This window comes from Cornus florida, unplaced genomic scaffold (assembly GCF_030987335.1).
Source record: "Cornus florida cultivar Cherokee Brave unplaced genomic scaffold, ASM3098733v1 CherokeeBrave_3.0.0_Hap2_Chr06, whole genome shotgun sequence".
NCBI lineage: Eukaryota > Viridiplantae > Streptophyta > Magnoliopsida > Cornales > Cornaceae > Cornus > Cornus florida.
The window spans coordinates 21577434-21603511 of NW_026775576.1; the positions used below are offsets into that span (position 1 = coordinate 21577434).

Here is a 26078-nt window from a genome sequence, read left to right on the forward strand (position 1 = left end):
TCTACTTTTGGATTCTTTGGATTTTGAAAATGAAAACTTCCATCAACAATTTTATGCGGAGTTTTGTAAACTAAAACATGTATTTGTAAATCCTAATACATTTAAAACATTAATGCTTATGAATCATGTACTTTAATTTTGGCAAGTTGCATTTACATTTTTTCCCTAGCTTGAAGCTTCGGATTCCACTTTTATGACATAGGTAACTTAACTAACTTACCTAGCATTTGAAACAGTAATCAAAAGCTAAAATAAAAACATTGACTCCAAGTTCTGAATGAAATTAACCAACCTAAGTCCTACGACCTAACAATGTATATGTTTGGTAAGTTGTTTGCTTGATTACACTCTGTGAATACTCTATGTTCATAAAATCTGATTATATTGGAATGGATTTATATGCATCATGCATAAAAAACGGATTTAGATGTATCATGCATAAAAAAAACTGCTATGCATATATTTTTATTTATTTGATAAGTGGCAAAGCATCCCTTTCTTATCTTAGACATTAGGTTTTTTGGCATAACAAAAGTGTATTTTAGGATTCTAAATTTTTTTACTCTCTCTCTCTCTCTCGCTCTCCCCTGTCATCGACTCTATAAAGTGAAGTACATTGGAATTAATGTTGGCAAATGGTGAAAAGTTTGTCAATATAATACTGTTTTAATTTATAAATGAGATAGCCAGCTTGAATGGTGGGGCAAGAAGTCATCTTGATTGTGTAGAATTGCAGAGGTCCTTCTCTATTCAGTTGTCATGCATTATTAAACCTTGAATGTGATAACATAATGGCACCCCAACTTTTCATGTCTGTCATGGTTGCTTGGTTGGATTGCAACATTTCCATACCCAATTTTATTGTTGTGATACTTTGCTTGTCTTAAAGCTGGCACAGTTGTTGCTCTTAGGAACCAGTTGAACACTATTCCAATGTCATATGTCAACTATTGATTTTTAATTTTGGTTATAATTTTTGTTATGCAGTGCTAGTAATTCTTTTGGCCACTATAATGAAGACAATACCTTTGCTTCAGAAAAGATATCTGATGTTGAACCAACAATACCTTCAGTGCTGGAGAACTCTACCTATTATAATTATCAGTCTTTTATGGACAAAACACCCGTTGCAAGGTGGTCGAAACAAGAAACGGAATTGTTCTATGAGGTATATATTCATTTACATAAGTCTACAGATAAACCAACTATTTATGTCAAATTAATGTTTAATTGTGTAATTTTATACCGAAACCCTAGACTCTGAAGGAGATTCCTGCTAGGCCTGTGATCTAGACCTAGAGGGGGGATGAATAGGTTATTAAATTGGATTACCGAATTTTAACTACTTTTAAATTAAACTAACTTAACAAAAATTTGAATCATAATATAAATTTAAGTTTACTCGACCAGTTGATCGATCACTCATGCATGCAGTAAAATAATTGGCATAGATGATTTTTTATGTGAAAAATTCTACTGGAAAAAATCATGGGACCTAGTCCAGGCAAATCTATATATATATTTTTTTTGATAATTAAGCAAATTCAATAAATAGCGTTCAAAAGGGGAACGCGTCCCATGAGCAACAAAAGGATCTATGGACCCAAGGAAGAAATAAAATCAATTGTCTCCCCCAGGGAGGAACAATGCCTTCTGGAACGCCAAAAGCATAAAGATGTAATAAAAGTTAAGGTGTCTCAGATGAGATATTTGAGGTTGGTGTTGATTTGTTTTCAAGCAGTCTTGGGGTTGAAAGTGAATGTGGGGAAGAGTGCTTTGATTCCATTGGGTGAGGTTTCGGAGATTGAGGAATTAGCTTCTGTTCTTGGGTGTGGAGTTAGTTCTTTTCCGATCTCTTACCTGGGTTTGCCTTTGGGGGTTTCTTCGAGGATTGTAGGTGCTTGGGATCCAGTGGTGGAGAGGGTGGAGAGGAGGCTTGTGGGGTGGAAGAAGCAATATTTATCAAAATGGGGGAGGGTTACATTGTTGAAAAGTACTTTGTCGAGCATTCCCATGTATTCTTTATTCCTCTTCCAGATTCCGTCCTCGGTTGCTGCTTGTATTGAAAGACTTCAGCGTAACTTTTTATGGGGAGGGTTGGGGGATGAGTTTAAGTATCATTTAGTTCGTTGGGAGCAGGTGTGCAAGCCTGTTAAGTTTGGAGGAATTGGGATTAGGCGATTGTTGCCTTTTAACAGGGCCTTGTTAGGTAAGTGGTTGTGGAGGTTTGGCATGGAGCGGGATAGATTGTGGAGGAGGGTGATATTGTGTCGTTTTGGAGAAAAGAAGAAGGGGGGAGGGGGGTGTTCGGCTATGGTGTTTATGCCTGGAGGGGTAGGTGTTTGGAAAGCCATATGGAAGGGATGTAATGATTTTCTAAGCATATCAGATTCAGAGTTTATGATGGTTGGGAGATTCGGTTTTGGGAGAATGTGTGGTGTGGAGACCGCACATTAGCATGTTTTTCCCTAGAATGTTTAGGATTGCGGTGGATAGGAATGTTTAGTGTGAGATCTTTTTTCGGATGCCAAGTGGATTTGGATGGGGTGGTATTCCCGTGGAAGGTTGTGTGGCGCACTAAGGCGCCATTGAAAGTGACCTTTTTTGCTTGGACGGTTGTGTGGGGTAAAATTTTGACATTGGATAATTTGAGAAGGAGAAAGCTTATCATGGTGAATTGGTGTTGCATGTGTAAGTGCAATGACGAGTCGGTTGATCATCTTCTCTTGCATTGTCTAGTGGTGGTTGATTGTTGGAACCTTTTGCTAGGTTTGTTTGGAGTTTTTTTGGGTCGTGCCTAGATCTACGAGAGGCCTGATGGACACCTGGAGAAGGGGTTGGGTGGGAGCACAGGCTCGAGGGTTCTGGAGGATGGCGCCTTTATATCTTTGGTGGTGTTTGTGGACGGAGCGAAATAGAAGATCTTTTGAAGGAGAGGAATCTTCTATCACTGTTATGAAATCTTCTGTTATTAGCTCTTTTTGTTTTTGGGGTTCGGGTAGACTCTGTTCTTCTGCTGAGGAGACTATTGAGTTTTTGGCTTCCTTGGGGCCTTAGGGTTCCCAGGTTTTTGTAATTTGTTTGGGATGCGTTCCCCTCTTGAACGCTTTTTTTTAATGAATTAAATATTTTTTTTTAAAAAAAGTTGACTTAAGAACAACAATCGAGGATTCCTCTCCTTCAAAGGATCTATTATTCGGCTCCTTCCACAGACACCACCATAAGCACAACGGCGCCATCCTCCAAAACCCACAAGCTTGACCTCCCACAAAGCATCCTTTCCAAGCCTCCATCAGTCCTCTCGTAAATCTAGGCATCACCCACGACACCCCAAACATGCCTAACAAAAGACACCAACAGTCAAAAGTCACTGGACAGTGCAAAAGAAGATGATCCACCGATTCTCCATTACATTTGCACATATAGCACCAGTTAACTATTATTTGTCTTCGCCTCCTCAAATTGGTGAAGCGTCAAAATCTTTCCCCACACCACTGTCCAAGTAAAGAAAGCCACTTTGAGTGGCACCTTAGATCTCCACACTGTTTTCCATGGAAACGTAATCCTTATAGAGTCTGCGAGGCAACGGAAAAATGAACTCACTCCAAACCTTACCCGAGCAAAAAACACCCAGACAAGCGAATCTCCACCTTTGCCACAGTTCTCATGCCGATACAGGCGCTTTAACAACCCACAAATGTTGTCCAACTCCCGATCTTGGAAAGCTCGCACAAATCGCACATCCCAAGTCAACCTCCCGCTATCAAGCCGATAACAGTCAACAACCGAGGCATGCCTGTCAACAGCAATCCTAAACAATTTGGGAAAAGAACAAGCCAAAGAACAATCACCACACTAAAGATCCTCCTAAAAGCAGACATCCTGAACTCTGAATCTGATGTGTTTTGAAAACTCATTCCATCATTTTCTAATGGATTTCCCAAACACATACAACACCAGGAATCCTCACCAATTCCCCCCCCCCCCCCCCCCCCCCCCCCCGAACCGGCACAAAATAACCCTCCTCCACAGCCTTCACTCCATACCTCCACAACCACTTACCTAGGAGCGCCCTGTTAAATTGCACCAACCTCCTTAACCCTAAACCTCCAGACTGAATCAGCCTACAAACCTGCTCCCAATGGACAAGGTGATACTTAAACTCGCCTTGTAAACCACCCCAAGCCTCTCAATCGAAACAGCAACCACTAATGGAATCTGAAAATGAGATAGAAAATATGTAGGAATACTTGAAAGCGTACTTTTCAAAAGAGTGACCTTCACTCCTTTCGATAAGTACTACTACTTTTTTCCTGCCAATCTCCTCTGAACCCTCTCAACCACCGGATCCCAAACACCCAAGGTTCTCAAAGAAACTCCCAAAGGTAACCCCAAGTATGTAATTGGAAAACTACTAATTCCACATCCAAGAACAGAGGCTCACTCACCTATATTATGCACCTCCCCCACTATAATCAAAGCACTCTTCCCTACATTCACTTTCAAGCTTGAGACCGCCTGAAAACAAACCAACACCGACCTTAAGTACCTCATCTGGGACACCTCTACCTCACAGAACACCAAAGTATCATCCGCAAACAATAAGTGAGATATCTCCAGGTGATGAGCAGAATCGCCACCAACCATGAACCCCTTTATAAAACCCAACTCCACCGCCCTCCCCATTAACCTACAGTACCTACTCAAGACCTCCATAACAATAATGAATAGAAAATGAGACAATGGATCCCCCTGGTGCAGACTTCTCGAGCTACCAAAAAAACCAGTCGGAGACCCATTGACCATCACTGAAAATCTAGTTGAAGTAATATGGGCTTCAATCCAATGCCTCCATTTGTCCCCAAGCCCCATTCTCTCTATCAAATACAACAGAAACTTCCAACTCACATGATCATAGGCTTTCTCAACATCAAGCTTGCAAAGAACCCTTGGGACACTGCTCCTTAGCCTCGTGTCCACACATTCGCTAGCAATAAGAGCTGAGTCAAGAATCTGACGCCCACCAATAAAAGCATTCTGAGACTCCGAAATGATATCATCCAGAACATTCCTTAGTCTATAAGCTAGCAAATCGAACATGAGAAAGAAAGATTAGTACTTATGTTATAGTTTTCAAAAACCCTAGAAATCCCTCGATACATCTTTGACACATATTGATCCACCAAACTTTCCTTGAGCCTTTAGGCATACGATACAGATTTTGCTCCTCTGATTGATCAGCCACTAGTCATCCAATTAAATCTCTGAGCGATGAATTGAGTATTATGTAGAACTCTTTAGTTGTAATACACAGCAATAGATGTGAAAACACAGTGAAGAAAACTCACTATTACACCAACAGGCTAGTGGCCTAGCGGTACCAGGCTCCTACCTCCAAAAGGGAGGTCAGGGGTTTAAACCTCGGTGGAGGCAAGTGTGTGTGAGTACCAACTAGGGAAAAAAAAAACTCACCATTACTAAGTATCATGAATAGAAATTGAAAATATGATGCAACTCTAGAACTCACAACAAAGCTGTGTGTATGAATATGTTTGCATATATGAGTTGTATGGTATTCTTCCCTAGCATGATTGCAAAAGACAACTGAATTTTCACAGGGCTCAATCGATTGAAGAGTACGTCGATCGATCGACACAACTCCAGTGGCCCTCGATTCGATTGAAGTCTACTGCAGTTTAATTTTGAAAAATTTAGAACAGGAAGTTTCCAAAAACACTTTTGTGTATATTTGAAAATATTTTGGAATCAAATCAAATTAAAACATGTAGAAATTCGAAAGCCTAATCATGCATTCACCATGTCTTATTTGGTGAGTGTATCAATGTGCTAAATTACATTTTTATCCTTGTAGAAGATTATGCATTTACCCTTGAGTGTAGCTTCAAATTCCTTCAACCATGAGTAGGATGCAATAACTAACACTACTAACTTTTAAAATTTCTAGTCTAAACTAGTGGGGAAAAAAGAAGAAGAAGAAGAAGTTTGGTTCTATGAAATTTGTCAATTCAAATTCTGTTGACCTGACAGATTGGAAAAGCAAAAAGCTTTTCTATTTCCATGCATGGCAGAGTTTACTCACAGATGAGTAAGACTGCTGCACAAATTATTTATGTTTGTTTTTTCTATCCTGGATAATAGGGCCAAGTTTCAATCATTTGACCTCTGAGTTAAAGTTAGCAAAAATGCAGATAGTTCTGCTTTATCAAATAGTTAACCAATCTTTCTATATACCGGAAAGGGGGAGGGGGTTGCATGCATTGAGTTGTTGTGTAAATGTGGAGAGGGAAGGAAATGATACTGTTGGAGAGGTTGGGAGATTGTTTTGACTTTGTTGTCCATTTCTCTTCAGAGATTTTTTAAGTTGTACTCGTTTTGGATAGCAGTTCTGTAAGCACCCTGACACGGTCAATGTGTTTCCCTTTGGAAAATTGCAGGTTTGGCTTCAAAGAAAACCTTGCTAGAGTTGGTGCATTGTTGCACATTTCTGTAGCCATTAAATTTTAGCTTAACTCAATCATACACTGGTTGTTGAATACCCCAGTTTGAATTTTGACAGTCACAGTGACTAGGTACAAGGACAACCAAAAGTATTGTGTTACATGTTCTCCTATTCACTCAACAACACATGACAAGACTTAGGTGTGGGTGTGGAGTATGTGTCTGACAAATGTACCCAAATTGGTCATCCAGACTTCAGCTGTGATGATAGAAGGAAAAAAAACTGAAATCTGATTGAATAATTAAATGAACCAGGTATATTAATTATATATAATTAATCTTAGAAGACTATTGTTAAGCATATATGGTCAAAATAACTTGTTCAAAAAATTTAAGATTTTACCGAATAAAGAGAACGCAAATTTATTTGAAAAGAAAGAAAGAAAAGAAAAATAAAGAGAAAAAAGAAGTATAAGAAAGAAAAGAAATAAAGAATTACAGAAAAAATAATGATAAGTAGTTCGAAAGTTGGATGTGTCCAACTATTTCATGTGAGTGGAGAATGACGTCATCATGATGACGTCATTAAATATGATGATTTAGTCAGGGTATGGGCACCTGTCCGACCTGGGGCCATGCTGGCTCCACCCTTTCTTAATTTGCATGCACATTGAGTTGTACTTGTAGTAGGAATCACCACCATAGCAAAAGAGAAAGAGCAGTGGTAGTAAGTTTGCATGTATGACGTATCTATACAAACACACACACACAAACATATTCAAATTTCGAAATGCAGGAGACATGATATATATTCATTGGCTGCATGTATTATGGATGTTTTGGATGGCACTTCTGTAAGCACCCTGACACGGGCAATGCGTTTTCCTTTGGAAAATTGCAGGTTTGGCTCCAAAGAAAACCTTGCTAGAGTTGGTGCATTGTTGCACATTTCTATAGCCATTAAACTTTAGCTTAACTCAATCATGCCCCGGTTGTTAAATAACCTAATTTGAATTTTGACTGTCCCAGTGACTAGGTACAAGGACAACCAAATAGTATTGTGTTACACGTTCTCCTATTCACTCAACACATGACATGACGTAGGTATGGGTGTGGAGTATGTATCTGACAAATGTACCCAAATTGGTCATCCATATCCTTCATCCTTAATGATTGAAGAAGAAAAACTCAAAATTGATACCGAAGAAAAACTCATATTACATATTATATACATATATTATATTGTGTATATATAATGAAAGGGTATTTTGGGATTATCAACATTACTTTTTATAGATAATGGTTATTTTTTTACGGCCAATACCTAAGGGGTCACCATGCAATATTGCATGAAACCATGAGACGTGCACTTTCGACGCTCTTTTAAGGATTAGGAGCTGGACGAGGTATGTGTTTTTCTAGATTTGCTGTATCGACAGGAGGCAGTTGGCAGAGGTTGTGATGACATGACATCCCCTCTTCCCATGGTCACTTCGAAGTTCGATCCTTATTCTTATGTCTTTTTGATTTTGATATCGTTGATTTTCCGTGGAAGACTATCTAGCATTCTATGGCTCCAAATAGGGTGGCATTCTTTGTTTGGACCGTTGTATGGGGTAAGATCCTGACGATTGATAATCTAAGGAAAAGGGGCAACTGTCTTGTTAACTGGTGTTGCCTTTGCAAACAAGATGGTGAGTCAGTTGCTCATATTCTCATGCATTGTCCTTTGGCGAGGGATTGTTGGAATCTTATCTTTTGTTTGTTTGGTATGTGTTGGGTTATGCCTCGTTATCCTAAGGATTTGATTCGTATTTGGAGAGGATGCCGTGTGAGTAGTGCTGTTCGCGATTATTGGAGAGTGTACCACATTGTGTCTGGTGGTGCATTTTGAAGGAGAGGAATAGTAGAATGCTCGAAGGGAAAGAATCGTCTTTTGCGATTCTGAAACTTCACATCATGCGCTCTCTTTTCAGTTATGTGAAGAGGAAGTCCAGTTCCTCTCCCGAAGATTTAATTATTTTTTTGGCTTCTTTGGGGCCTTAAACCCCGGTTCCACTTTTGTATAAGGGGTGCGTTCCCCTCTTGAGCGCCTTTTTGTTTCAATTATTACTTATCAAAAAAACAAAAAAAAAAAGGAGTATTTTTTTTATGGCGCTTTTCCCTTCGAAGTGTAAATTATTAATGAGCATCTTTTTAAAGAATAATAGCATCATACATTACACTTGTATGTAGTATATTATATTTTTAAGTGTGTAATACCAATTAATTTCTCTTTAATTGGAAGGTTCAAGTCACTAGTTGGTACGGAACCACACTGATTTCTTAAAGTTGCCTTGGCAATGAAAGACATGAAAATAGAAATAATATGGCTCAAGATACCTACGGCTTCTTGAGAATGATGTTATTTGGAATGTAGATTGAAAAAGTGTGCAGCAATGTGATAATTTTACTTGCATGGAAAGGCCTTTATAACTAGTATAGCTTGCTTTAGAGCTTCGAATGTGAATAACATGGTCTTAAATTTAAGACCCTTTTCTTCAATTGAAGATGATACATGAAAGTTGAAACATTACCTTAAAGTTGCAGCATTTCCTATCAACTTTCTATTAATATAGATGATGTTGGTTATCTCACAATTGTGTGCAAGAATTCATTTCACTATACTAACATTGCCTCTGTAGATGAATTATTAACCTTTTTTTTTAATATAAGTAAATGTGTTAGAAAGCGTTCAAAAGAGGAACACATCCCAAGAATACACCTGTAGATATAATATTAAATGTCTTTTGTTCCTCCATTCTAATTATCTGGAACATAAGTATATCATTGTTTGGGATGAGATAACTTATATCAAATAGCACTAGGGTGCTGTTGAACAATGGCTACATTGTTTTAGGATCTTCAGTGTTTTTTACTCCTTTTCTAAAGTTATGAACCCCTAGCAGCCAAACCTATTTAGGCAAAAATTTGAACTTGGCAAGCCTTTACTTGGTATGCTCAAGGTTTATGGTGAACCCTTATGATGATAGTCATATATTCTCAAGACTAATCCATTAAACTATTAAAAGATGCTCCCTTCTTAGTGATCAATTGGAATTGCTATTAACTAGACGAAGCATAATCCAATTATCCTATTATTCTTTGGTATACAAGGTTGCACATTGTTGGAGAGTAATTATATAAGTGATTTAAGCCTCAAATCACTCCTTGACAGAATGTTAAGTTGCTATACTTGAGCAACAAGTTGTTGCCATATTTGTATTTGACTTTCTGTGTAATTCCTTTATTATAGCTACAAGTCTTCCCCAGTTCACCTATAAATGGAGGTGGTTATTGTAAACAAAATGAAGAGAGAATGGAATGCAAGAGATGTAGCCCTTTGGGCTTTGTGTGTCGTGGATGTAAGCCCCCGTGGCTGAACCACGTTATATCCTTGTGTTCTTCATTTTTTAATGTCTCTCTTCAACTTTTATTTTTTTTTCAACATGGTATCAGAGCAGGTTTATAATACCCTACTCTATACTCTACTCATCTCGGAATTTCGGATCAACTCGTCTCGGATCTTCGGATCTTTGGATCAACTCATCTCAGACTCTCGACAACTTCATATTTAATTTCAAGTTGGACACTCGAGTTAAATATCTGTGTACCAACTTGAGGGGGGGTGTTGGAGAATAGTTAGACGAGTGATTTAAGCCCTCAAATCACTCCTTGACAGAATGTTAAGTTGCTATACTTGGGCAACAAGTTGTTGCCATATTTGTATTTGACTTTTTGTGTAATTCCTTTATTTTAGCTACAAGTCTTCCCCAATTCACCTATAAATAGAGGTGGTTATTGGAAACAAAATGAAGAGAGAATGGAATGAAAGAGATATAGCCCTTTGGGCTTTGTGTGTCGTGGATGTAAGCCCTAGTGGTTGAACCACGTTATATTCTTGTGTTCTTCATTTTTTAATGTCTCTCTTCAACTTTATTTTTCTTTCAACACACGTCAAAGTGGAAAATATGTGGATTTATTGCCTTACATACTGTATTGATTTCTCGTGTGATTGTTGCAAACTGGTTACAGTTGGACCTATGTTCCTTACCTGGAGAATAAGGCTTCAATAAGAATTAATAATCCCAATTCAGACTGATAATTTGTCAAATGCAATGAAAGCAGTTTAACCAATATTTTTTTTTTTTTTTTTTTGGTTAAGTAAGATTATATTGAAGAAAGGCGCTCAAAAGGGGCTCGCTCCTAGAGGAAACAAATGTATTTCCTGATCCTCTGTATGTGGCACAATGGCTATTACACGAGTATTGCAAAGAGAGTGGATAAAAAAATTCTAAGCCTCAACTCATCTAATGTCTACTGATGTCTCATCTGCATGGATTCCAATCAAACCACTTGCATATTTGTAGGCTCAAATTGAATAGGCTTTTAAATTTTCCTCTCCGCTACATTGATTTATTTCAGCTACTGTTTTGTTTGATTTGTTCTTTAGGCTGTGCAGCAGTTTGGTACAGATTTATCAATGATACAGCAACTTTTCCCTGATCGGACACGTAGGCAAGTTAAGTTGAAATACAAGAAAGAAGAGCGTCAGCACCCCTTGAGGCTTTGTGAAGCTCTAACTAATCGCGCCAAAGGTAAAGTTTTGTTCTTTGGATTTTCTCTCTCTCTAATTTATGAGAGCACAAGTGTTTATATAATTTCTAGAGGTGTGAAGTCCAACATTTGATAAACGATTTGAGCCCCACAATTTAAAGGTATAGTATTGCAGGCGCTAAACCAGAGATTATGCTTTTTATATAAAACTTTAGATGATAAAGTTCAGTTATTTTTGTTCCAAAGGGTGTAGACACCCACATCTCAAGAAAAAATTTGGTTTTTTTCTTTTGGGTGGGGTGATGATAGTGCCTAGGAAGCACTGACTCACCTAAAGCGTCAAAAAATCCGTGTTAGACACTGACACACGTTAGACACTGCACAGACACGCCATGGACACCTGTCTGACACACGTGTTGCTTTGTTAGGGAGTTTTAAGAAAGTTGGAAAAAGAAAGATGGGTTTTGATCTTCTGTTTCTAATTTGTTTTACTAGCTTCTTTAGAGGCGTATTTACTTTTCTTGTATTGCTTTCATTGTGATGGTATGTCTTCACTGATTATCCTTCTACCATATTACTTTTAATCAATAATACATACGCCCATTCACTGGGGAAAAAAAGATGGGTAGAAGTGTAAATATGATTACTACTCTGAACATTTTTAATAACATGGTGCTTATGACATAAAATATTTAAAAATTTTGGTTTAAAAAACAATTATTGTTGTTGTTGTGGAGTACATTTTATTGTGTCGTTCGTTAAATGATAAACTGATTATCTTTATAGCTCATTAATTATTATGATTTGTGAAATGTTCATTGTTAGGTTGATGGAAATGAAATTACTCTTAAAATACAGAATCAAATATGAAAACATATATTTATTAGTCAACGTGTCCCCGCTGTGTTCTCATCTTAATTTTTTATGATTTGACGTGTTGTGTCAGCATTTTGTTGCATCTGTGCTTCTTAGGGTAGTGCATTCTTACTTATAAAAAAAAAAGGGGTAGTGCATTGTAGTTAAATGGTTGAAAATCATATGATGAAGCTATTGTCATACTGTTGATAGATTCAGTAGGCACTGTAAATTCGTAGAACAAGCTCTAATTTGTTTAATGGTGACATGCATGCTGAGTGCTATAGAAATGTACTAGTGATTGTGCACTAGTATTAAACCAAATCCAAGGAGATGTTATGCTAATCGTTTGCCCAATAATGATGGACTCACAATAGCTGATCAATCTTTTTGGGAAAAATGTTATATTAGTGATAGGCCAAGTTCTTTTTTGGGTAACATGGTGTAGCTGTCCGTCTTGTGCTTATTAGGGAGGAGTAAAGCGTGATCCATTCTATAGCATTGATGCACATTGTTTTGTTCAGGGCCAGCCCAAGCCATTGGCCACTGAGGCATTGGCTTAAGGCCGCCACTTGTGATTTGTGAATGGCCCCATTTCTCTTAAAGTTTAGCACTTGATATGTTTTGTTTATTCTGTTCATAGGGGTGTAGTTTGCAATAACAAAATTGTAATTAGCTCAAAATTAGAATTATGTTACTACAAATTGCCATTTAAACATTCAAAAAAAAAAATAATATAATAATAATTGTTTTTTTTTTTTTTTATAAATAAGATTTTATAAAAGGCGCTCAAAAGGGAAGTGCTCCCAAGAAGACAACAGCCGTTCAAGACGCCACTATAGCTTTAAGCTATCCACAAAAACCAAAAGACAATCCATTAAATTACAATACCGCTCATTTACCCAAAAGAATAAAGAAGTGTAATCAAAAGGACAACACTGGGATCCAAAACTAATGCCTATGAAGCACGGATACCGACACGGGACACGGATACGATACGACACGGACACAGCGATATGGCAAATTTCAAAAAAATTGGACACAGACACGGCAAAGATACGGTAATAAAATAATAATATATATTTTTATTATATATAAAATTTTAATTTCTCTTAATTTTTAATTTACATTAATAGACATGATCCATTTAAATTAAGTCCAATCCAAATTCTATTAAAATTCAAACAATAAATATGTAGTATATCTTTATATCCAATACTAGAATTTGTATCAATACTAGAATAGTTTTAACTTTGTAACCAAACACAGAAGATAAGTTTACAATCTTATCTCCTCTTTCCCAAGTTTGACTGACTCTCTCTCTTCAAGATGAAATTCCTCTTTTATTAACCAATAACCACTGACAGAGGAAGAAAAAGGCGATCAAACCTCTGGTTGACATCTGTTCGCACCGAGATGAGAGAGACCCTAGCAGAATCGGAATTCTTGGCCAGACGCCATCTCCTCCTTCTCTTAACTTTCTATCTTCCTTCTCCTTCGTCTATTGATTTATTTTTAGAGAATATGCAAACAAATTTTCACTCAAACAATTAAAAGAGATTTCTTTTTTCATTCTGTCTTCGATTGATCCACACCAACTAGAGCATGATCATCAGGTTCTTCATCATCTCTTTGTTGATTTCCCCTCTCCCTTCCAGTTTCTCTCTCATCCCCTCCATTTTTTTTATTAATCTGAACTGCCGTATCCTACACCCGTGTCTTCCGTGTACCAGCCGTGTCCTTCGGCGTGTCTCGGCCGTATCTTATGGCGTGTCCGACTTGAAAAAATGAATAAAGAAATAGGACACCGGTAGAAGGCTGTTAGACATGTGTTCGAGGCTGGGACACGCGTGTTCGTGTTGGACACGTGTCCGACACTGGTACGTCAGCCCTACCACGCATGTCCGTGCTTCATAGACCAATGCCATCTGTCTCAAAGTATTATTTTTTCTGCCACCTTTTATTAAAATAAATTAAAATAAGTTTTGTCATACATGTCACTCATAATACTAATTCCTTAAAAAATATGTAGTGATTATTCTGTCTACTTTCTCTCTTTTCAGTTATGTGAAGAGGAAGTCCTGTTTTTCTTCCGAAGATTTAATTATTTTTTTTGGCTTCTTTGGATCTTAATCTCTAGTTCTAGTTCCACTTTTGTATAAGGGATGCGTTCCCCTCTTGAACGCCTTTTTATTTCAATTATTTCAATTATTCTTGTTTTGCCGTTTCAATTCAATTAATCTGCACTCCTTGCAGGTTATTATATGGGTAAATTACACTGACATCTTACCCGCTGAGGTTTCCTTTATTACACCTAGATGAAACTTCCTTGTGTCTTATTGCCCCCCAAGGTTTGCTCCCTTTGACAGAGACATTCCCTCCCGTCTACTGCACATTGTGTCAGTGCTCTGACACATGGTAAAATGACCTAAATACTAAATGCCCTGACTCGTGAATTGACACATTTGAATCAAGAAATTACCAATTTAACCTTTCTAACTAATTTTAATGGACCAAAATAACCTTCACCATTGTCCTATTACTAAAATGTTCCTTAGCATTCACAAACTTCTGTGTTTTTTTTTTTTTTTGTTCCCTTTGACACCAATATGCCTTGGTTTCTCTTATTAGCCGTTTTTCTCTTCTGTTTCTCTCTCTTCCTCTGCAGCTTCAACCTCTTCTTCGTCTTCTACTTCTTCGGTGGATCAATTTTGTTGGTTTCTAGCTTGGGTTTTCCTTGAGATATCACAAGATTTACTGAACCGTGACTGAAATTTCTCAAGACCAAATATTTTTTTACGGATTGAATGGAGTTATAGCTCCACAAGGAACCAAAATTGGTTTTAAGTGGTGGATAATTGCCCTAGAAGAAGAAAACAAGGGAAAATTGTAAAAGCATAAATACGAAACAATAGAATGTAAGGAAATGAATTATTTTAGAGATTCATATACACATGTGTGTTTGTACATATATATTACCTGCAAGAGAGAGAGTTGGAAGAAGAGGGCTTGAGTAGTGACGGCAAAAAACTTTAATGAAAGTTGCGAAACAAATGATTTGCTATACAATTACTAGAGAGAGAAAGAGAGAGTTGCAGTAGGGGCTTGATTAGAAGAAAGCATAGCTGCCATACCATAGATGATTGAAAAGGTTGACTAGTGGGCCTGGCTTGAAGAACTCATTGGCAAACTGAAACAATTATCTTGGGCTGAAATTATTACTATTTTTTATTTTCCATAGAATTTCTTAAGGGTTTGATGCGAAAATTATGGTAGAGAGAGTAAAATGATCAATGGAGATTAGGGTTAGAGAGGGAGTCAAGTTCTGCAGAAGAGAATAGAGTTTCTCATGAGTGTAGAAAATGAGAGGGTAGAGAGAGTAAAATATGATCCTGCAGTGATCAATGGAGATTAGGGTTAGAGAAGAGAGAGAGTCAGGTTTTGTAGAAGAAAATAGGGTTTCTCATGGGTGCAGAAGATGAGAGGGTAGAGAGAGAGAATATGGTGGGAGATGAGAGAAGGGAGTGGCTAATGAGAATATGGTGGAAGAAAATAGGGTTTCTTTCATCCTTTCATCTTTCTCAAATTGTCGATCGTCAGGATCTTGCCCCATACAGCAGTCCATACAAAGAATGCCACTCTAGGTGGAGCCTTAGAACGCCATATGGTCTTCCATGGAAAATCAAGGCCATCAAAGTTGGAGAGGCATAGAAACATGGACTGTGCTTTAAATCAACCTTGGGAAGAGGGGACCCATGTAAGATCATCACCACCTCTGCCAACTGCGTCCTGCCGATACAACAAATCCAAGAGAACACATACCTTGTCCATCTCCCAATCCTGAAAAGAACGCCAAAAGTGACGTCCCTCGTAATCCAACTACTACCAAGCCGATAACAGTAGTTTACGCAGACATGTCTATTAACTGCGATACTGTACAATTTGGGAAAGGTACAAGATAATGGCTGGTCATCGCACCATAAATCCTCCCAAAATCGAACACATCTGTCGTCACGAACTTTGAGTTTGGTGTGGGAAGAGAAAACATCCCAGTCCTTCTGAATGAATTTCCACACACTAACTCTTCCCGCAATAGAGACTGGACGAGTAGACTAGCCGCCACTCTCCTCCCCAAAACATCATGAAACAAGCCTTCTCCAAGGGCGATGCCTTTCCCTACCAAATCTGCATAACCATTTGCCCAAGAGAGCTTGATTAAAGGGAACTAACCTTCGGATACTCAAACCACCCAACTTCATGGGCTTGCAAACTTGCTCCCATCTGACGAGATGATATTTAAACTCTTTGCCCCTTCTGCCCAAAGGAAATCCCTTTGGATCTTTTCGATCCTTTTGGCAACAGAGCATGGAATTTGGAACATAGATAAAAAATAAGTAGGAAGGCTCGATAGAGTGCTCCTTATGAGAGTAACTTTCCCCCCCTTGGGATAGATATTGCTTCTTCCACCTTACCAATCTCTTCACATACCTATCAATCACAGGATCCCAGCTCCCCACTCTCCTAGAGGAAACCCCCAAGGGCAAACCCAAATAAGGAATAGGAAAAGAGCTCACCCTACACCCAAGGACTGCGGCTAAGAAGGAAATGTCCTGAACATCCCTAACCGGGACAAGAACGCTCTTAGCCACATTGACCTTCAGCCTAGAAACCGCTCGAAAAAAAGCCAGAATGCACCTCAAATATGTAAGTTGAGACACATCAGCATCACAAAATACCAAGGTATCATCCGTGAATAGTAAATGAGAGATCTCCAACTGATGGACTAGATCTCTGCCCAACCTAAAATCCTTGATAAGACCGAGATCCTCTGCCCTCCTCATAAGTCTGCTCAAACCCTCCATTACGATGAGAAAAAGGAAAAACGACAAGGGATCTCCTCCAGAGAACACCCAAAGAAACCAGCAGGAGACCCATTCATGAGAACAGAGAACTTTACAAGTGAAAAACATGTCTTTATCCATTTCCTCCATCTACTTCCAAACCCCATTCTCTGAAGTAAATACAACAGGAAATTCCAATTCACGTGATCATAAGCTTATTCAGTGTCAAGTTTGCATAAAACTCCAGGGACACCACTTCGCAATCTGGAATTCACACATTTGCCTGCAATAAGAACTAAATCTAGTATTTGCCGTCCTCCAACAAAAGCATTCTAGGAATCCGAAATTATCCTATCCGTGACATCCCTTATCCTAAGAGCAAGAACCTTGACGATGAACTTGTAAATGCAGCCCACTAGGCTAATTGGTCTAAAATCTTAAATGTCAGAAGCACGGCCCTTCTTAGGGATGCACCGCCCTTCTTAGGGATGAGGGCAATGAAGGAGGCATTTAACGACTTCTCAAAGACGCCAGTAGAATGAAACTCCTAGAATATACCCATCACCTCATTTCTCATCACCTCTTAACTTTCCATTAGAAACCGCATAGTAATCCCATCAGGCCCCAGGGCTTTGTCCCCATTGCAACTTAATAAAGCCTCTAGGACTTATTCTTCGGAAAAAGGAATCTCAAGACCATCTCTATCCAGCTCAGAAATAGCCTCAAAATGGAGGCTGTCAAGCCTGGGTCTCCAAGCTAACGGCTCAGTGTAAAGCTTCTGATAAAAAGAAACGATCCCATTGCGCACCTCTTCTTCCCTCCACAGCTTCATACCATCCCTCCTTATTTGCCCTATATGATTACTCCTTCTGTGGGCATTAGCAAGTCTGTGAAAATTTAGTATTACAATCTCCTTCTTTTAGCCATAAAGCCCGAGATTTCTATCGCCACGAGATCCCCTCCATACTAGCAATCTCAGCAAGAACCACCTGACAGGCGGCTCTTCTAGAGCGTAAAGACTCCACATCCCCACCCGCCTCTTCAAGACGATCAATCTCAGAAAAATCAGCAAAGACTCTATTCTTCCTCCATTCAAGATTCACGAATACATTCTTATTCCACTTCTTAAGCTCGAGTTTGAGAGCCCTTAACTTCCGGGCTAACGAAAACTGGAAGAACCTATAATCGTTGCTTCCTCCCAGCAAGACCGAACTTTCCCTTGGAAGTCCTCCGCTCTCAGCCATATATTCTCAAATCGAAACGGGGAACATCGAGACCTCAAACCCCCACAATCCAAAACCAGAGGAACATGATCAGAGGTGACCCTTACTAAAACCGCTTGAACAGCATCCGGGAATTTCTCTTCCTGCTCCCCAGAGATCAAAAACCTATCCAACCTTTATAAAGTAACTGGTCCTTGCCATTGGACCAAGTAAAGGCACCTTCTATTGGCAAATCAATGAGAAAATGATCATCAATAAAGTCAGAAAACTGAGTCCTATCCAAAGACCACCTTCCCCCTGTGGACCTCTCTAGCGGAGACCTAACAAAATTAAAATCCCCACCTAGGCACCAAGGAAGAGACCACAGTCTCTGAACATGGCAAAGATCCTCCCAAAAGAGAGGTCGATCACTATCAACAACCGGTCCGTAGACCCCAGAGGAAACCCATCTGAAATTGTCCTCCCCCATCTTAAACACATAGGACACAGAGAACCTCCCCATCCACACGTCCATCAGAGACAACCATCTGCAATCCCACATAACTAAAATTCCACTAGAGGTACTTGGAACATTTAGGGCATCCCATTCCACAAATCTTCCTCCCCAAAGACTCCTAACAACCCCATCAGAAATGGAAGCCAACTTGGTTTCTTGCAGATAAACAACCTGGGCTCCCCATTTCCTTAAAGCTACCTTTACCACCCTCCTTTTGTTCGGATCGTTGAGACCACGAACATTCCAAGTAATGATTCGTAGCTTCATTAAGAACCAGATAAAATTATCCCTCCTTACACTCCTACTTCTAGTCCTTCCCCTCTCCCTCACCGCCCCTCTCTTCCCTTCATAGCTGACATAAGAGATAAGATTCTTGACCTCCTGCTCCCCTTTCCAAGACGATAAAGGCTTCTTATTCACAACCTCATGAGTCACTGCAACCTCTCTTCCTTCCACAATTGCATGAAGAATGGATAACGCCTGATCACTATTACCCTCTGATGAGACACCCACAACTGACTAGTAACTCCTATATTTGCAACTACCCATTCCTTACCCAAATCAGCAGCCGTTTCAGAGCAACCGGGTTGCACGACAGCCAATGGTTCCACCATTTCCAAGTTAGAATGGTCAATTTCCAATCATGGGACAAGCTTATTAGAACAGACCTGTCGAATGCAGACCAAGTCATTGATCACCTTCGCTGCGTTATATCTTCCACTTACATACAACTCTTTCTGTGAATTCGTATCTGTAGCATAGTCACCCATACCATGATTCAAAAAGCTGATAGGATCATTCGCCTCTACCCATACAAGTGGCAAACAATTAAGGCCTTTCAGAGCTACATAGAGACGAAGCTTTTTAAGCAGAGCCATAGCCGAAGTTGGTCAACTAAAAATGAAGATCGCGCCCCACACAAACCTTAACCCCCTCAGACAATTCCTTTATAAAACAAGCAACTAGGTCAACATACCAGGGAGAACAGGCCTGTAGCCAACCGTCCCTTCCGTAATCAATCCGAGCTCAACTTCAGGCACTGATGGCTCAACTGGCAACACACAACCCTTCTTCGACTCAACACCACTCCTCAACACCCCACAAGAAGGTGTAGAAGAAGAAAAAGGAGCAGAAGGAGAGCTCCGAGGATGAGGAACAGAGGACATACCTGGGTCATTGATAGAAGGGGTGCGAGCGATCCACTTCTGTTTATCGTTTCGAGACCATCTATTACCATGGCAAATCATATAAGAGCCCCGATTTGAGAATCTAGAGCAACTGTCATTCAGCAGTGCAGGGACAGAAGGAAGAGATGCTGCAGGTAAAGCAGTACAAAACTGATTATGTCAAAAAGTCTTCTCGCCTGTGCTCAAACTAGCCTCGCCTGCACTAATTTGCATCCATCTCCTCTTCTCCGGCGAGGTCCACAATCTGTTTGCAGAAGAGCCGTAAGAAGACGCTATGGAGGTAAGAGAACATGAGCTGAATCACTGGGCTTTATCAGGACCTTTAGGCTGGGCTTAGCATTTGGAAAAGAAATGGATATATGGTTGTTGGGCCCGCATTTGACCTTCCTCTTTAATTCATTAGAGTCCTGTGGCCCATAACACGGCGGAGTCCCAATAACCATTGCCGAATACTCAGATCAGGCCCAGCATAATCTGCATGAAGGACATCTGTATAACTGCTTGCCCATCCACGTGGTTGGCCTCCAGTGTTTAGTTCAAAACGAGGTAAGCCTGAAAAGGAATGGAAGGGGGCGTTACACGTACAACTCGCAGGCCTCCTTCCCCCCTCGCATACGACGCGTTGAGGAACACGCGTCACTGTCCTTGAGGGCCGAGGTGAACCTACAACTGCAGTGAATGGCGACTTATTAAAAATCTCGTCTCGTTGGGTATAAGGGGGGGACCATCAGTTGTGCCGTAAGAGGACTTCGGAAGGATGAATGGTGAGGATTCCTCCATCAAGGCGACCTTAAAGGCCACTCTCTGATCTTCGACAAAGACGAACTTCAATATTGCACCTCCGGAAAAAGCGTATAGAATAACTCTCTCACCTCCCGCCATCTTGTCCGCCTCCACACCTCTGCAACCACCGCACAGATATCCTATGGATTCGAATAGCTTCGGGCACCATAGATGGAAAGACAAACTGTACATCACAACCCTTCTTATCCTGTCTCTTGCTCTCGCTGCTGAACATCCCACCTCGAAATACCCAACGTCAATTGATAGGATAGCGTTTCCCCATTTCTTCTTCCCTGAAACCAAGACCCTTTGTGCCTCTAACTCCGAAGGTAGTCTGAACAGAAGCAAACCGTCAGGCAGGGATGAAACCACCACCCCACACGATATCTTCCAAATCTTCGTCGCCCACGACTCAATCCTCTGACTGCTACGTCCGATTAGGCAGGATTTCAGAGCAGATTCACAGATCTTTGTACTTTGATGATCAACCCTGAACACCCTTCCGTCGTCGATTGAGAAACTTTTGATCTCACCGCTGAGGTTGGGGCATGGAAGTGTCGCCACATCGAGAACAGACCGTAGCATATCTCAGATCCACCGCTTTTTGATGAAGAACGATGAACCAGACAAAATAAAAGAAAAGAATCAGAGGACATCGGAGTGGATGACTCCAACGTCTGAGAGGGTAGAGAGAAAAGTCATAGAGAGAAGAAACTCTTGATAATAACTCTTAGAAGAAACTCAGGACAGGGTGTTGGGGGTCGACTTGATGAATTTGTTTTCCTAATTCGCGATTTCCATACGAATTTACTTTATACAGCTAAATTTGTTAGAATCCTAGTGATGTGGAACATCTATATTACCATATATGTATTTATTACATACACTATTACTCAATATATACATTAATTACTAAAACTTCACGTGTGACCCAATTGTATGGCACTGCTATACTACCATATATATATATATATATATATATATATATATATATATTAATTATATATATATTAATTATACATCTTTGAAAATATACCACTATTAAACTTCCCAATTGAAGAATATTACAAATAAATCACACATTTATTAGTGAGAAAAGTTGGCTAATTTATTACATATATCATTAATGGAATAAATAATAATGAATATATTTTCATTTGGATTTAAATAAAAAAATAAAAATAAAATATATATGTCATGACCTGATAAAATTTTATTTACACCTAATATATAGACGCTCCCGCTTTAAAAAAAATTAGACTCTAGCGCTTTCGCGGTCTCACTTTCGCTCCCCCTCTGTGTGACTTAGGTTGCACGTCCTTGATGCTTTCTACTGTACTTGTCAAAATAGAAAACATAGGACACAACCTATTGCTCTTTCAATTTTGGTAAACTTGATTGTTCTCCTTTTCAACTTGAATGTTTATTATAACATTCTGGTTCATTGATTTTCTTATTTGGTATTTAGATTTTATTAAAAGAAACAGGCTTACAAGTACAAGGGGCATGCCCCAGGAGAGAAGAAACAACTCAAAAAGGAAAATGACAAAAACAACAAAGGGACATGGTTGATAGCCAAAGCAAGAATATACAAAGCTAAGGACTGGACTCAATAAGAATACTTAGAAATGGAGTTGTACATAAACGACATATTCTAGCATGTATACTCTAATTTTCCAAAAATACTCTCAATAGAAATTCTAGTCCTCCTCAAATGGATCTCCAGCCTGATGCACAGTCCAATGCAAGAATACTCTCAATAGAACTTCTAGTGCTCCTCAAATGGATCTCCAGCCTGATGCGCAGTCCACCAATGCTCACCTACATATGCAGCTCCTCTATTATGTCTTCAAATTGAATAATAGCAACTTTTTCCTCATTAAGGGTCAATGGTGAGATGAACTTCAGCATAATCCATCAATCTTATGTTTATTCAGGTCAAGAAACTCTGGCCAGATTCGTTATTCAGATTTCAGTTGCAATTTAGGACGGCCATAACTGTTAATGGCATGTCCCATAGCCCATCCACACTACAGAGGCAGGGTTTGCAATCCACTTACTTAATAGGACTAAAGTTCGAATTTATCATGCAACAGTTGCTATATTCACACATAGGGATGGCAATTTGACCTGTCCACCCTGCTTGGGTTGCGGACAGGACTTTGAATAGGGTTTGGGGCGGGTACAGAAAAAGATGACAAAACCCCATTTAGTTTGTAGTCAAGATGAGTTTTATTCTATTAAAAATAAAAACCTTCATGATCTCATCAGTCGCCCCTTTCCCTCCGCCCCCTCATGATCTCACCAGTCATTCCCATTCGCGGAGCAACAGTTGGCAACTTGTAAGTGTTTTTGTGTGGTGATTGTTTGGTCTCCAAGACTTCTTACCCGTGGTTTGCTCATTGCTGAAGATCACCTTTCGACAATTTATAAATGCTTTTGTTTGGTAATCGTTGGGCCTCCAAGCCTTCCAATCAGTGATATGCCAATGACCGGTGATCTTTGATCTTCCAAAGCTGTGAGCCTCCACATCTCTCAAGGTTCTCGTAAATTAAATGGGAATGGGCTAGACGGAGCGGGGACAGGTTTTTGGACTCTCTTCAAAAGCATTGATGGGATGGGAAAATGAAACCCATACCAGGGTCGGGATGGTTATGAGACAATTTATTTTGTTTAGTAGGGCAGGGTAGGCCCGGTAGGCTTTATGGAAACCTGGCCCAAACCCGCACCATTGCCATTCTTATTCACACCCTTTAAAGATGTTAAGAAACCGTCATCTTGTAATGCTCAACTGATGTGGCAGATACTTAGTATTATGTTTTTATGTAATAAGTTCTAATATAATCAATTTCAAGAGGTCATTGCTAGATGCATTGTTGAAGCTTAGGTTGCAAATTTTGAGAAGGAATGAGTCTCAGATCAGTCACTTCATGCAAAATAAGAAGTTTATTGTGTCACCTATAATTGGCTCTCATTTCTAAAGAGAGTGACTCGCACATTTAGAAATGCCTCAGCACATTCCAACTCTGTGATTTATGTTAACCTACATATACAACGCCACATATTAGAGTATATAGAGTACTATAATCCTGCCTGTCTTTCAGATTATAGAAATTATCAGCATACCAGGTGACAAAAAAACTTACGAGAACTGGAAGGGAGAGTAATTTTTCCTATAAAAAGGGAATGCTCACCTTGGGACTTGGGTACTTGGTGAATCAACTTTAAAGTGTTTGATATTGATATTAATATTGCACCCAGAAAAAAATTAAACGATGTGCATTCTGATAGATACAACCAGGTTTGTTTAATGAAAACATGTATCTCACTCAGGAGAGGTCTGTTGGGTTCACCATACGTAGTAAAATATGCTGAGCGGAGTAGAATGCACGTGCAGTTTCTTGATTCACACCAAAATTTAATCCAAGGAGATAACTTTCTTTTTTCAATTGGAAGCTTTATGAAATTTTATATATTGTGAGTTGGAATTTGCTGGAAATTGTAATTATAATTATAATTTTCTTTCAGACCATTCCCATTTTGATCTAGTAATTGAGCGCCTACAGCAAGTTGCAGCCCAGGAAAGACAGAACAGTGGAGATGACTCATATGGCTTAACAGAAGAGCAGGAGGTGGAGTTGACTCCCGAAACTAATGTATGGCTCTTTACTTATTTCTTATTGTTGTGCATGGGTCAATAGCAGGTGTGGTTTAAGATTGTCATGGAAATTACATATATGCATCTGCAGCGTGCAGACTATATATGTAGAGTACATTCATACAAGTACAAGCTCTTGGTTTCTTCCATTCACTATTAGTGGATCTCACCTAAGATATATTTTGAAGAATGTTTTGACTTTTTTTTGGAGAATTTTGACAAATGAGTTCATTCTGTAAAAGTCATTTGATCTGTTCAAGCTAATGGCATTCTTTTAAATTGTTGCATCCCATGTAAGTTTTTAGTGACCAATGATTTCGTACATTATTCGATAGCCTCTCAATATTCCTCGTTTGCATTATTCTCAATCCAGGCCATTAGTGCTTATTGGTAGATTTTTTCTAGAGTAGTTATTCATTTCTTATTAACATATCATTATATTTCGTCTTTTTGGCGTAAGTGATAACATATATGCGAGCAAGAGGTTAGAAAAATTGCATTTGTAGGAAGGCCGGAAATTGGGTTATACCAGAGCTTTTGGCTCTAGCTTGTTATTGTGGACACAGATCTTAATGTGAAGTCAAATAATTAGGTAAATGAACTGTTTTTTTTAGAAAACTTCAGGTAACCCAACCAGAAATTCATTTAAATGCAAAATGTTTGGCTAGGACTAAATTGGTTTTTAGTGCTTGTGGCCTTTTGTTATTCTGCCTCTCTGACCTTTTTAAGGATTTGATTTTTTTCTTCTCAATGCATGTATGGCTGGTAATATCATTCTAGTTGAAGCCTCATAGTTAATATGGTTTGGTCTTTGTAGTAATGACCTGATTCTCCCCTTTTAATGATTGATTTGTGCAGGAGGAGATGGCAAAATCTGAGCAGGTTCAGGAAAAAGTTGAGGATATGGAACCCAATTTATCGGAGGTCCAGAGTCCTGTGAAGTCTTGTGACAGTGAAGATGACTTGTATAGATGGAGTGAATATAAAAGTGAATTCTAATGATGGAATGCGTGATACTTCTGTTACTGTGACATAGTTCATTAGTCATATTTATTTATGCTTCAGCAATTAATGTATAATACGGAGTATAATCTTTTGCTATGTTGAGAATTTCAGAGCTTTTGTTCCCAACTGATACGAGTCTCTCTTATTCTCTTTCGGCAGATACGATGTGGAAGTGGAAATATACTTTTTGTTTGGACACTCGGATGAACTCCGGATATGTGCAAGCAATTGCAAATCAAATATATCATTTAAGTTAGGGTGTTTTTGCACCTAATGAAAATCAAACATAGGACGTTTGTAAAGAGTTACGGTTTGTAGTAGGAGACTCCTTATTTGTTAATCTACTGAGCCATTTCTAGACATTATTCTGCTGATATGTCATGAAGCATTTTTTATAACTGGGAAGGAGGGGGAAGGGGAGGATGGGGCGAGTTCGAACTTGGGCTCCCACACAATTTAGCGAGTGCCTCTACCAACTGGGTTACTCAGCTCACCCCATTTGACATGAAGCTTGGATTTTTTTTTTTTTTTTACGATGATGTGCCAGACTAGAATCTATGAGGTATTTATCATTTCTCGTTACATTTTACTCCTTTTTCTCTCAGAGCATGAGTATTTTTCATTGCATTTTCATAACAAAACACTGCTTTTTACAACTTCCTCAAACGCACTTTGAATAAAGTCATTCATATCTACAGCCTTGTGGGACTCCTCTTGGCCCATCATTCTGTTAGGATCTTCTTTCAATTCGAAGGCACCTTGAATAAGGTCATCATCTCGTTCATTGAGACACATCTCGACTTTAGGATCACTCTTACCACATTCATCGTTCCTCAAGACATACATCATCTTTAGGATCATTGTTATCACATTTCCATATTCCTTTGGACCAATGTCTTTGGGATCATTTTATCACATTCCTTCGTCCCTTGAGCTTTTACCACATTCTTCGTTCTTTGATACACATATCGTCTT

The 26078-nt window shown here is 39.1% G+C and overlaps 1 protein-coding gene across 1 annotated transcript in view; it reads left to right on the forward strand.

Moving 5' to 3' along the window:
* LOC132311172 (uncharacterized) overlaps positions 1-25693 on the forward strand; it is a 46206-nt gene extending 20513 nt beyond the window's left edge. Inside the window, exons 13-16 of the mRNA XM_059808939.1 lie at positions 988-1168; positions 10952-11096; positions 23969-24096; positions 24957-25693. Of these exons, the coding sequence (XP_059664922.1) occupies positions 988-1168; positions 10952-11096; positions 23969-24096; positions 24957-25097 (595 nt within the window). The 3' untranslated portion in view covers positions 25098-25693. The remainder of the gene's footprint in view (positions 1-987; positions 1169-10951; positions 11097-23968; positions 24097-24956) is intronic.
* The last annotated feature ends 385 nt before the right edge of the window (positions 25694-26078 follow it).